This window comes from Danio rerio, chromosome 14 (genome assembly GCF_049306965.1).
Source record: "Danio rerio strain Tuebingen ecotype United States chromosome 14, GRCz12tu, whole genome shotgun sequence".
Lineage (NCBI taxonomy): Eukaryota > Metazoa > Chordata > Actinopteri > Cypriniformes > Danionidae > Danio > Danio rerio.
The window spans coordinates 29,207,070-29,220,057 of record NC_133189.1 but is presented as its reverse complement, the minus strand read 5'-3'; the positions used below and the strand labels follow the sequence as shown (position 1 = coordinate 29,220,057).

The 12,988-nt window shown below is 34.9% G+C and overlaps 1 protein-coding gene across 2 annotated transcripts in view; it reads right to left on the bottom strand.

The window, feature by feature from the left end:
* Positions 1 to 12,283, bottom strand: part of ppargc1b (peroxisome proliferator-activated receptor gamma, coactivator 1 beta) — a 62,338-nt gene extending 50,055 nt beyond the window's left edge. For both annotated transcript variants that reach the window (XM_073921837.1, XM_009291061.4), the window contains exon 1: positions 12,191 to 12,283. Coding sequence is in view for 1 of the 2 variants with exons in the window: in XM_009291061.4 (XP_009289336.1) it covers positions 12,191 to 12,271 (81 nt within the window). In the remaining variant the exon portion in view is untranslated. The remainder of the gene's footprint in view (positions 1 to 12,190) is intronic.
* Positions 12,284 to 12,988: the final 705 nt, after the last annotated feature.

Genomic DNA, 12,988 nt, shown 5'->3' with positions numbered 1-12,988 from the left:
TGTTACAGTAGGCTAATTTGCACTTACATCACTGATCTGCAGTTATAATGAAATCATGTTCATAGAAAGGTTAGTAATGAACATTTATATACAAGTATTTATGTGTATAAAACATCTGTTTTGTAAGAAGTGCTTCTCAAGATATGTGGATGACCCGTACAGCTTTACTTTAACATTTCCTTGAGCGAGAATGATGTCGAATGAAACTTTCTGTCATTCACCATGCCATTGGTACCCTTTTGGCAGTGGAAATGCAAGCCTGATGAGGGTGACCAGTACCGACCTGTACTGTACTGTACCACTCAGTAGAAACGGGCCATGAGGACTTCATGTGTGAACATGGTAATAATTTATTAGCAGACTTACCATAGCCAGCATTAATTGGAGATTTTTAGATATTTTAAAGGGATATTTCTCCCAGAAATGCAAATTTACTCACTATTAACTCACCATCAAGTGGTTATAAACCTTAATGATGTTTTATCCTTCTTTTGGACCCACGTTTTGGGGGGGAAAAAAGTTTAAAACCTGTAACCAATGACATCCATAGTCAGAAAAACTAAATTAAATAGGCTTTGAACGAGTGAAAGGTGAGAAAATGATAACAGAATTTAAAATTTGAACTATTAACTATCCCTCTAATGGCAAAATAACACAAAACAAACTGTTAAGAAAAGCTATTTTTTTATTTTACATATATTTCCCAGATTGCATCATAACACTACTTCCTTATTAAGAAATTTCCGGCACCTTTATGGGAGTGTCTACAATCCAATCATTTACAAGCCCTCACTAGTGAAAGGAATGCTGGTGTTTCAAAATGTCTTTGTACCCACGTTTAACACGTTCAAAACAAACCGGAATGTGATGGAGGATGGGTTCAGGCTCTTGAACAACAATGAAACTAACAATTACTGCAGAATCAAAAATGACAGTCAGTTCAAGTTCAATTCATAGTTAAATTAAAAGTGGACGAAATAGAATGGATGTGGAAAGGGCGTTCAGTCCAAGAGCAAACTACTAACACAGCCAGCTGAAATTGCCCAAGACTGACAAACTCCAGAGTGGCAGACAAAAATTGGCAAAGCATACCAAGCCAAAGGTTCATTGTTGAATTAGGCCAAAGTCAAAGAGACTCCGGTTTTCCTATGGTGTTTTCAGAGTCAGGTGCTCAATAAATTACAAGAGGGATAGAGAGCCAAAGCCTTTTTCGGTGGTTGCTGTCACGAGCCAGAACATTCTGTGAAGGAACACATTGTATTGTCTTAGCTCTCATGGAAGGCAATAGTCCCCTTAAATGTCCATAGCATTTGTTTTTCCTATTATGAAAATCAACGGCTATAGGTATTTTTCAGCTTTCTTTAAAACATTTTCATTTGTGTTTAACAAAATATATAAACTCATAAAGGTTTATAACCACTTGAGGATGAGTAAAAGATGTTCATTTCTGAGTGAACTATCATTTAACTTCCATCTATTACTCCTATTTTTTAAATTATGAGAATTTTCTACAGAAGCTGTTATGTAAAATCCTTTTTCACACACAACACCGCAACAATGCAACTCAAAGTTAGTTTGAATCCAGCCATACATGTTTATCCTGTAATCCAATTCATGCAACTACAGTATGACATAGCAAAAAATCTAAATTCAGTTACTCAATCATCACATCAATGCATAATTTTGAGTGTAATCAGAGACATCTGTTATCCCAGATTATATACACAGGGATCTAGGATTTCCATTATGTGAAGAACATGGAAGAAACCCAAAATACATTAATAATTACTCTCATTCATACACATAAACTACAGACATTTTAGCTTACCCAATTCACTAATACCACATGTTTTTGGACACGTGGGGAAACGGAGCACCCGGACAAAAACCCAGCAGCGGATGCCCTTGCAGCTGTTCTGCGATTATATATTGCGAATACAATTTTATCAAATGAGTTTAATAACTTTGTTAAGTTTTTTTAGATGGATTGGGATGATTGTGTAGGGAAGTGCATACAATAGGTATGGGATGACAACAGGTTTTAAGGTTTACCGTGGTTGTGAAAAGTCATTTAATGACGGTTTTAAAACAGTTACAATTTTCTGTTATACCCTACCTAAGGTATTTTGTACTTTTTCAAAAAAAAAATTTACAACTATTTTATTGTGTGTTTTTTTTCAGTCTCTCCAGCAGAAAAGGACCCTCCACATCAAAAGCTACTGTTCAGTCCATGATACAGGAAACATTGGAAAAACAAGTCGCTTATAAACCAACAAACAGCATGCTATAGACCTTAAGAGTGCAGTGACTTACTTTATATCCAAAGAAAAAAAAATATTCAAAGATGGCTTTTAAGTTGAAAAAAAACTGTTTTTGAAACAAATGAAAACAGCAAAAGTCAATGACTTATTTTAATTATTTAGCCTGACATGTTTACTGTTTCAAAATAGTAATTACAATTCAGTGAAACCGTGATATATTTATCCAAGGTTATCATAAAGTCAGAATCTTATACAGGCCCATGCCTAGCATACAGTATAATAAACAATCTACAAGCACAGAAAAATTAAATTTAAGAAAAAATAAAAATAAAAAAAGTAAAAGATACAAATGAAACAAACAGTGTCTTATTGTTTCCAGAGAAGTTGAGATGTATTCAAGCATACAGTGATTAAATAATTTAAAGTAAAATAATAGTTTTATAAACAATTTATTAATAATTATTTTTTTATTTTAAGTGTATTTTTTTTATTTTACCAGTACAGGGTTGCAGCTGGAAGGGCATCGGCTGTGTAAAACATATGCTGGATAAGTTGGCGGTACATTCGGCTGTGACGACCCCAGATTAATAAAAGGACTAAGCCGAAAAGAAAATGAATGAATGAATAAAAACATTTTATTTATATTATGACAGTATGTAATTTTCTGTGTTTTTCATGATATAACAATATCCTCTATGGTCCTTATTGTGATTTGATTAAGAGTAAAAGACTAATTATTCGAATAATACATTATTTATATTAAATAAGTAGAAAAGATAATGTAAATAAATTTTTTAATAAATTTTTGAAATAATATATTAAGTACATTTTTTAAGTTACGAACAGTGCAATTTCCTATACCTGAATGCTTTTTAAATGCTTTTGAGTCACAGGCCTCAAAAAAACAAAATGATAAACTAAATGTAAAATGATAAATATAATTCCGACTCAACATTGCCTATACTGCCTGTGACTGTTCCAAATGATAACATTGCGATATCGATGCTGAAACGATATATTGTGCAGCCCTAATGAAAGCAAGTAAATTATTTTAATGACACTTAAAACCATTGAAACTCATTAATCACATGAACGAGTGAGGGCATCATAAAATGTCTTCGTTAAAAAAAAAATATATAAATATAGCATATATATATATATATATGCTAATAATTACGTTCGATGCTATTGAGGTGTTTCTGAACCCCAGCAAAGCAAATTAAAAATGCACAAGATAAGCTTCTAAGCCACAATACAAACAGATTTTGCTCAGGACATTCAAGAGTAAAAAACAAGCCTTAAAAACACAAATGGGTGTAGAGCTAATCTAAAGATAGAGCACTAGTTTTCTCCTGGGTCAGTCTAATCCTGCTGATTCTTTTGTATACCGGTATCATTAGGTGCTGCTTGGTAACAGTTCTTGATTATAGTTATTAACAGGAAAACTAATTAGGAATCACCAATTAATTATTAATATTACGCTAGTTTAAACAAATCATAATAAAAATGGAAAACAACATTTATGCCATATTTCAAATGTAGGTCAGAAGCTAGAAGACAATCCTACAGTTGGTTTATAACTTAGTTACACCATAAATTTGCATCCTATGACGGTTTATGTTCCTATTTGCCCACTATGAGTCCCTGCCAGTCTGAGCTTGCCCTCCCCTGATGTCATGTTGCTATGGTAAGGCTGGTGCTCTCCCTCCCCTACAAAACATGCGGAAATCTCCTTACCTTTACCTAACTTTCACTGCTGCATCTGATGTAAGACAAACAATTTCACACTTAGTTTTATAAGAAAAATGTGTCTGAATATAGGAGAGGAATCACAGTTCTTGCATTAGCTGACATTCACAAACATAGCTCAAAAATGTAGCCAAAGATACTAAATATAGAACAATAATAATAAATATTTTTGGGACAGGACTCAATTATATCATATATGATGAATTAAGCGACACTGTAGATATCTCAATGAATTTAATATGTTATCTGTAGTCTGAAAGTCAGTGTTCTGAGTTTGTAGGTTTAATTCATTTATGTAAATCTCCTGAAACATTTGAGTGGATTAAATGGTGAACTGATGAAAAACTTGGTTTGATTTCAGGGCACTCAAATAAATCAGAATGCCAAATATTATCGAAAGGCTGAAAAACATTGAGATATAATTGTTAGTCAAATCAGTCAGTCCCAATTAGCATGCGTGTCTCTCATCCACAAGATCTAAAATCCGAGACCAGATAATAAGGAACATCCAGAGCCTCATAGTCAGGTACATTTGATCTGAAGTACATTGTGTGCGTTATATAATCCTCAAATGCACTCACCAGAGGTGAGGCTGAATCCAACACAAAAAGCTTTCTGCGCTTTTATTTTTCTCACAATATACAGGGGGGTGATCAGATATTAGAAACCACACCTGCAACTTTGTTTAGCTTGCAAATTCACAAACCAACCTGCATCCATGCAAATGGTTCCTACAGTTGCCCTAGTAAATTCATGAGTACTCGATTGATTTATACGACATTAATTGAGACCAAACAAACAGCATATCACACTATCCAATGACATGTGAGTGCTTCAGAGATAAAGATACAACTTGCGCTCAAGAATACAAAGGTTGCATCAATTTATTTTATCAAATGAGGTCAAATTAGGACATCTGTGCTTTAATAAGTGCGTGCAACTGCTGAGATTTGATGACGATAATGCTGGCGGGGTAAAAATTCTCCAGAATACTCTATGATAATACAGTTAAGGCTTTATTCTGTTTCTAAATGCTGAAAGCAATTAACAAAGTTGTTTTAGGAGAGCTGTATTAGAGGAGTGAAAATACAGCAACCTAAATGACTGCTTCCATAGTTATTGCAAAAATACATTTAATAAAAAATGTTTCAAATCCATGTGCATTATTTTTTTTTATTTTAAAAAAGTCGAAATGATTCCACTTTATATTAAGTGTCCTTAATTACTACGTACTTACATGGAAAAAATAAGAACAATGTGCTTATTGTGTTCAAACTATATTGCACAACACTTATGGTGTGACTGAGGTGGGAATGGGGTAAGATTATGGACAGGTTTAGTGATATGAGTAGGTTTTTTTAGGTAAGTGATTGCAGCTAATATTTTAAGTACAATGTAAAAGCATTTATGTACATTTACAAGTACACTGTAGCAAATGATTCATTTAAATGTAAGTACATAACAATTAAGGTCACAATACAGTATAAACTGGCCAATCTGTATGACAATTTTCAGATCTCTTAATGGCAGTTCACATTCAATAGCTATAATAAAAATGAAAAGTGAAGAGATATTGATGCAATGAATATCATTTTTAAGTAAAAAGGATAATCGCAGGGCGTAATAATAATGAACGATGCTTGCATAGTTATATAGCTAAAGTATAATAGTTATTAGGGCTGCATGATTAATCAAAAAAAGATTGCGATCTCGATTTGACCCCCCACACGATCTTAATCTAGCATCTCTATGATTCAGCAAATTATATTTTCGAATAAGCATAAAGGCGGTCGTACAAGTCTTCACATTGTTTTATATGTTCCTCAGCAACATGAACACCTCCAAATAGTGTTAAAAGTGACACATACTGTATTTAAAAGGTATAATTCACCCAAGAAAAAGTTATTTCTCTCTTAATGCAATGATGCATTCACGGCCACAAAATAACACATTAACTGATACACTGTTTGTTTACAACCAAGACATGCGCCAGTGATGTCTACTTTAGTGAACAGAACCTGCATAGGCTGTGAATAACAGGTAATAAAACTGTAAATAACATTCAGTTAGTTAAACAGAGTGATCTTTTGGGAGCCGCGAGAGAAGTATGATTTGCATGTATGCTTTTTTTCTCAAAGTGATGGCAGCCATGACATGAGCGCACTCGACGAGCACATCATTTAAACCAGTGGTTCTCAAAGTGTGGGTCGGGACCTACAACCTACAAAAGAAAAAAATGTGGGAAATACTTACATTAAAAAAATAACATGCAAATAAAAAGCCATGATTTTTGAGGCTTTTGATTTTTTTTTTTTTTTGTGACTCCTGGGGTGATTACGTTATATTAAAGACAAAGCAACAGCGCCAGATGCAGCAGGTTGATTTTATGGCACTATGATAAACTTTGACACCTTTAGGACACTCATGTACATTAAAAATAATTACAGGCCACAGCTGAACATGAAGGATGATCTTCAAAATTAAACAAAAAAATAGACTTGGGTCAATTGTGTGCGGCGTTGTGCGTAAGGTTTATATATTTATAACCATCTCAGAGGATATTGGGGGTCGCAAATTACTTGCATTCTTATTTTGGGGGTCTCAGGCTGAAAAGTTTAGGAAGTCCTGATTTAAACGATCATATCACATTTTAGAGTAATGATTACAACAAGTATTTGATGTTTTTTCATTCATACTGTTGCAAACACAAAGTGTTGTGCATGAAAATAAATGATTACGGGGTCAGTATAACCACACTAGCCTGATGTTAAATATCAAGCAAGAGGAAATCTGATCATGACAAATGTCTCGCTTAACCAGTAAAAAAAAAGGTCTAATAATATTGTCAATGACAAATAGCAAGCATATGTCTCAAACATAATAATTCAACATCAGAATTATGAATAGTTGTCTTCTGATGTCATCACTTTATTAGCATTAACGACCAGGACAAATTTAAAGTCTATTCAAGTCTATAGTCTGTGCCAAATTTAGCATTTTAACCAACAGTAGGCCTACACAAATAGGCCTGATATTCCGGTTGTTGTTTTACCATATAATTGAGAAATAAGAATAATAATAGCCTACTCATATTAACCTTTATTTTTACGATTCTCATTTTAGCCAGAATCACGTAGCCCTCGTAGTTATATTTTTATAGCTATATAGGTCTCTACTGTCTTATGACTAAGGTAATGATTTAGCATAGTAAAAAAAACATAGCTGTTTTTAAATGCCATGAGGCTCTTCAAATATTGTTGTCAAATGCTTGACTGCAATTCACGATGAGTTTGCCTTATAGTCCTGTTCCACAAGATTCTCTTCCAGAGCAGTTTTAATGATCCACAAAACATGCAATTACACTATGACACAACCAAAACATCTAAATTCCAACAGTTGCTTAATCCTCTCGTTTAAAATACCAGGAATTGGGTCAATAATGAAAACTACAGGTTCCTTTGTAACGCCATAGAAAAAAAAAATGCCATGCATTTCTACTATTTTGAAAGTCATGCTAGATTTTTTTATTTCTGAGAGACTACCTCTTTTAACCATCATTACTACAAGAAGGTGCAAATAAATGCTGATGTAATGAACATGGGCATAATTTAAAGTGAATGTACATCTATAGATGTTTAAGCAGAATCTTTAAGAGTGCATGTTCCAGCAGTTTGAGGACTATAGTTACAGAAAACAAGACTCTCCGCACATCCTATTGGTCCTATATTACCAGACAACTCAATAAAGGGGTTTTTAACCTTTGATACCAGCCGAGCTCTTAGCTGATGATGGATCAGTAAGGGTACATTATTGATATCAAGGTACCTTCTTTCCACAGTCTATTCCTTTCAGTCTGAAATTGACATTGATCTGTTACAGAGCATTCCCAGACTTCCTCACGTCCCCAAAGAGAGATGGAGGAGCCTGATGATGGACCTCTGGGGCATCAGGAGAGGAAACAGCCCTTCTAATAAATACAAGTATGCCCTGAGCAAGGCAAGAGACAGCGCTGTAAAGTAATTGGAGTGAAAAGAGCAAAATATAAACTGACGATCTAGTGGCTGCAGCCAATTTATCGCACCACATTCAGAGCTCAAGCCTTTCTGTGAAAACCAAATCAAATTATATTCCTGTGATGTTTTACGGTATCTCGTTCTACTGTTGCTCTCAGTGGATTTCAAATGAATAGACTAAAAATGTGCAATTTCTTCAAATCTGATGTCAAGTGAATTCAAACCAGTGAACTACCAGAACATCTAAAACATCATTTGAGTGCCGCTGATTCGATTTTATGGTTCAACTTCACAGCGATAAGGCAAATGATAGGGAAAATGCTCCAGTAAACAAGCAGACACAGAGTCAATTGTCTGAACTCGCTTTAAAGACCATGTCAACCCTGCATATTTATGATTTCAAATGAGCATAAAATTAGGAGGGGAAATGAGGGGAGGCACAGCTGACTGACACAAGCTTGGGGTAGCAGGGGGGGAGGTAGTCATTTCATGGTGTAAATACATTTGCCTGACTCTGTCAAGTTAGGTGACTCAGCCCATATCACGGAAGCTGAACACATAGTACTGCAGTGCCGCACATCACGACAACTGCGAGCTTGCTTGAAAAATGGTGCAGTACAATGAATTTCAAAATCTCCAAATGTTCAGATTTAGTGCAGTGAATATGCAAATATCAACAGCACAATAGAAGCGTGCAGTGAGGGGAGAAACTAAGACTGCAATAGACTAAAGGTGCAATGAAAAATCGTCTAACTTTAGGCCGTTTTGATCCTGATAAAAATGTCTGATTTAAAAAAATTATTATATTTTATTATTTGAGTTCATTTCAAGTAAATACTAATGGTAATAAAATGTATTTGTGCTCATTTATTATTATGTTAGCCTTTGAGTAGCCAATCACAGCATTCCATAAATACTAACATGTTTAAACCACTCCCATAAAACCTATTAATGGCAATACACACAATGTTAGTGCATTAATGTGATAATTATTAATGTGTTATCTGTATAGACATACAGAGATTAACTTTATTTAGAATGCAATGATATTCTAATGATTGCAATGACTATTTACATGTCTGCCAGTGTGCATTACAAAATAAGTCACAAAAAGCAAGATATCTGATGTTTGTTTAGATACAAATGTACCCCGATATGCAAATATGGTCTCCAAAAACTGTATTATTATTGGTTGTTTTGGCTGTTAAACTGTGAATGTTTCTTTTACTCAAAATAGTTTATTTATTTATGTTTTGCTTGTTCAAACTACTTATTTAAAATGAGCTGAAACAACATAATTCTTTAGATTTAATTGGGACAACTTAATTTTTTTATGTTTAATCCATATAAATTTAACCTAATCAATTTTTGGTCAGTCAACATGAATGAATTGTTTGTAACCCTGCATTTTTTACAGTGTAACTAATATTTTATTCTGTTTCCAGAAACAAATCTGTTGGTTAGCTAGGACTTTTTTTTTGAGAACACATATCATACCCTATAAGTAGGGCCAGACAGAATCTGCAGACAGTTTTTGATATTTCAGCGCAGAATTTTGCTAAAAATATGCGGATTTATGTGGAAGGATTTTGATAGTATCATAACTAAAAAATTTATATATAAAATAAAAAATAATACCTTTTAACATGATATTTAATAATACAATGTAAATCCAATTATATCGACTTTTTTGGTAAACAAAGCAAGTCTCTCATATATCTACTAAAATACAAAATATATGACTTAACAAATTGTATTGTAAATAAATCAAATGAATATTTTTATATTGGTCAATAATATTACTGGAATCAATTTAAAAACTGAATAACTACAAATTTACGCACAGTTACACAAGTAAATAAACAGAATTTATGATGGGCTAAATATTTGCGAATATCTGCAGAATTCTGCGTACACAGATTTGGTGTGGGTCTACCGATATATTAGGAGAACATCACTGCACATTTAAGTTATCTTTAGATTATCTTGCAGAGATTGTTTACAGAAAGTTCTTATTTAGTTCCCCAAAAAAATTACCAAAAGGGAGCAGGAAACATATGGGACCCTAAGGGACCATTCTCTGTTTGCTGGGTTTTGGCTATGAGTATCTTAATGTCCATGTGAACACTTGAAAATCCAATCGGTTAACTATATCAGTCATATTAATCACAATAAATTATCCCAGATCAATTATTTGGCTCTCTGGAAAAAAAACTGTTCTGTAAAAACCCTATGGAATAATTTAAATTGAATATATTCTATGTAACTCTCTATCTCTCTCTCTCTCTCTCTCTCTCTCTCTCTCTCTCTCTCTCTGTCTATCTGTGTTTTCTAACTATTAACGTAACAACCAATTTTAACATTTCTCCACATGCAAAATATGATAATATATGTACTGGAAATTCCTTGGATTTAATATATTCACAGTCTAAAATATCCAGTTGGTTAATTCCTCGAAGGCGTTCCAGAATGACTCCAAATTCTTCATGAATATAAATACCGTGTATAAATCAAAAAGGGCGCGAAGCTAACGCTGTTTGGATGCTCGTAGAGTGGATGGATGGTGAATTATTAGTCGTGATCTGAACTGCTCCACTTTGCGCAGCGGCAGCAGTCAGTCAGTCAGTCAGTCACATGCACGCCCGGAGGAGGGAGTGTGTGGCTGTCGTGAACGCTCGTCAGTGTAGCCCCGCCCCCCGCTCTCTTTCTACTACGTCTAACGGCAGCGAGCACATGACTGCAGCAACTGTGTTCTGTAACTCCAGTCACGAGGATGGAGTACTATTACACTGACCAGACAGCGCGTTCAACCCAATAACCCGAAACAAGCACATTTACAACACTCACAATATTCCCGCTGACACAAGGACAAAGGACAAACACCACCGAACGTTTGCTCACAGCGTTCATGCGTTTTAAGGAGCCGTTTAAAGCGACTCATCGCCTTTCAGTGACACCTGACACAGTATAGTGAGCGCGCGATTTGTAAACATACATGATTTAATTTGCGATGCGAGAAGGCATATTTTAATAGCAAGTGCCATTATATGAATTCACAGTACATTAATAACCATGTTATTCACCCCATGCTCGTGTAATCATCTTCAAAGCGGATTTCGCTTCCGTGTAACGTTAGCCTAAAAAGTGTTTCAAAGTAAGTATCCTAAGCTTTTCTCTTTGTATTGTATCTATAAATAAACACTTGCAGTGCGAACAGCCTGTTTGACATGACAAGCACGAAAGTGCAAAATGCTCAACGTTTATTTATTGATATCAACAGCACACTCAGGCACAAGCTGCAGGGATCGTTTGACTACTCATAATCAGAGCGTCAAGCGGTTTTGTAACAGTTACGCAAACGATTACGAAAACAATGCATTTCGTCAATTTAGCTAAAAGTTCTCTGGGCTATTGAGCAAATTCGCACCGATGTGTATACATTTTCCATAGGCCCACAAGGCTATCACACTCTCAACTGTATATTGCATTCGTTCTCCAGCTTATAGATAAGCACAAACAAATCACGCAATTTCTGAATATTAGTTATGCAACTATAGGAATACTGCTCGCCAGCTTCAAAATTAGAATTATCTGCATCGACTAATAATCCAATGTGATGCTCCATTAGACAACAAGACCTGAGATTAGAGGAAAAAGAGAATAAATGTAATACTTTTCGTCATCCTCACGAACTCTGTACAGAATGTACAGACTAGTGCGCTTTATAGTGCAACATTAAAACTACAAAATCGCATCAAGCCACTTAAACTCAAGTTTACCAGAGCACCCACGTGTCACACACTCACACACACACAGACCGGGAAATTGGTGTGATTTTTGGCAAACTGATGAACACATTTGAACTTATTCTGTCGCACTTGCGAAATAATTAACCTTCGCCTAACAGCGAGCTCTCGAAAGAGCAAATAATTAAAGAACGATTATCTGTTCGTTAATCTTCCGTAAGCCACTTTTCGCATATATGCATTATTTCCTGTGAACTCCACGTGAAGCACAGACGTCAGGGACTCCAGACGCCGGCTGAGACGCTCTGACAGCATCGATGAATTAAGGCAAGAATATCGCGCCACAGACAGTAACGTGCAAAAATACAGCCGAGGAAAAGTAGCCAAGACTCTGCTCTATCGGAAATGGTGCCTCACTTACCTGGCTTCCAGAGTTTTCAGTCAAGTAATTGAAGACAAATGAAGAGAGCTCCTCATCTAACAGTGAAGCGCAGTCCGCCATCTTCTAGAGAATGAGATGAGAGGAGCCAGAGAGCGCTGCTTTACTGCTCTACCCGCATGCAGTGAAAATCTCAACCGACCGAGGGCAGTGTGCTCAGGTCCTCAGAGCCCTAATCATTGCTGGGTTAAATAAAACAGCAGAAAGTTGAATTATTTGAAGGTGCATGCTTGTTAAACATAGATGCAGAAGGATGCACGGATCAGTATAGGATGCATGTTCCTAATTGTAACTGAAACTACTTGTGCAGTCTACATTACACTGTCTATGACTCATTTATGATGCTAGTTCATTAAGTCTAAAGTCCATGCCTGCTTTGTGCAGATAATATATACACCAATCATAAACTACCGAAGGAAGTGGTCACATCCTTTTTGCACCATATGTAGTATACACATAATGCAGTATAACTATTATTTCATTGTAACTAATTGTGCATATGGAGTCAAAAAATTGCATCAACCAGCATTAACTTTGGCTGGTCCATTAACAGAAGCAGAGCTTGGGTCAGCTACAAATTTATTTATTTATTTATTTTAATATAATTCTTTTTAGAGTCCATGCTTAATTTCACATCATTTCCATTTTTGGATAGAATATCACTTCAACATTTGTCATATTTTCTGCCTTCCGCTATAAATATTTGCAAATCATTATTTAATTTAATTTATTTATTTTATTTATTTTTTATTACTCTGTTATTTATGTTATATTTATTTA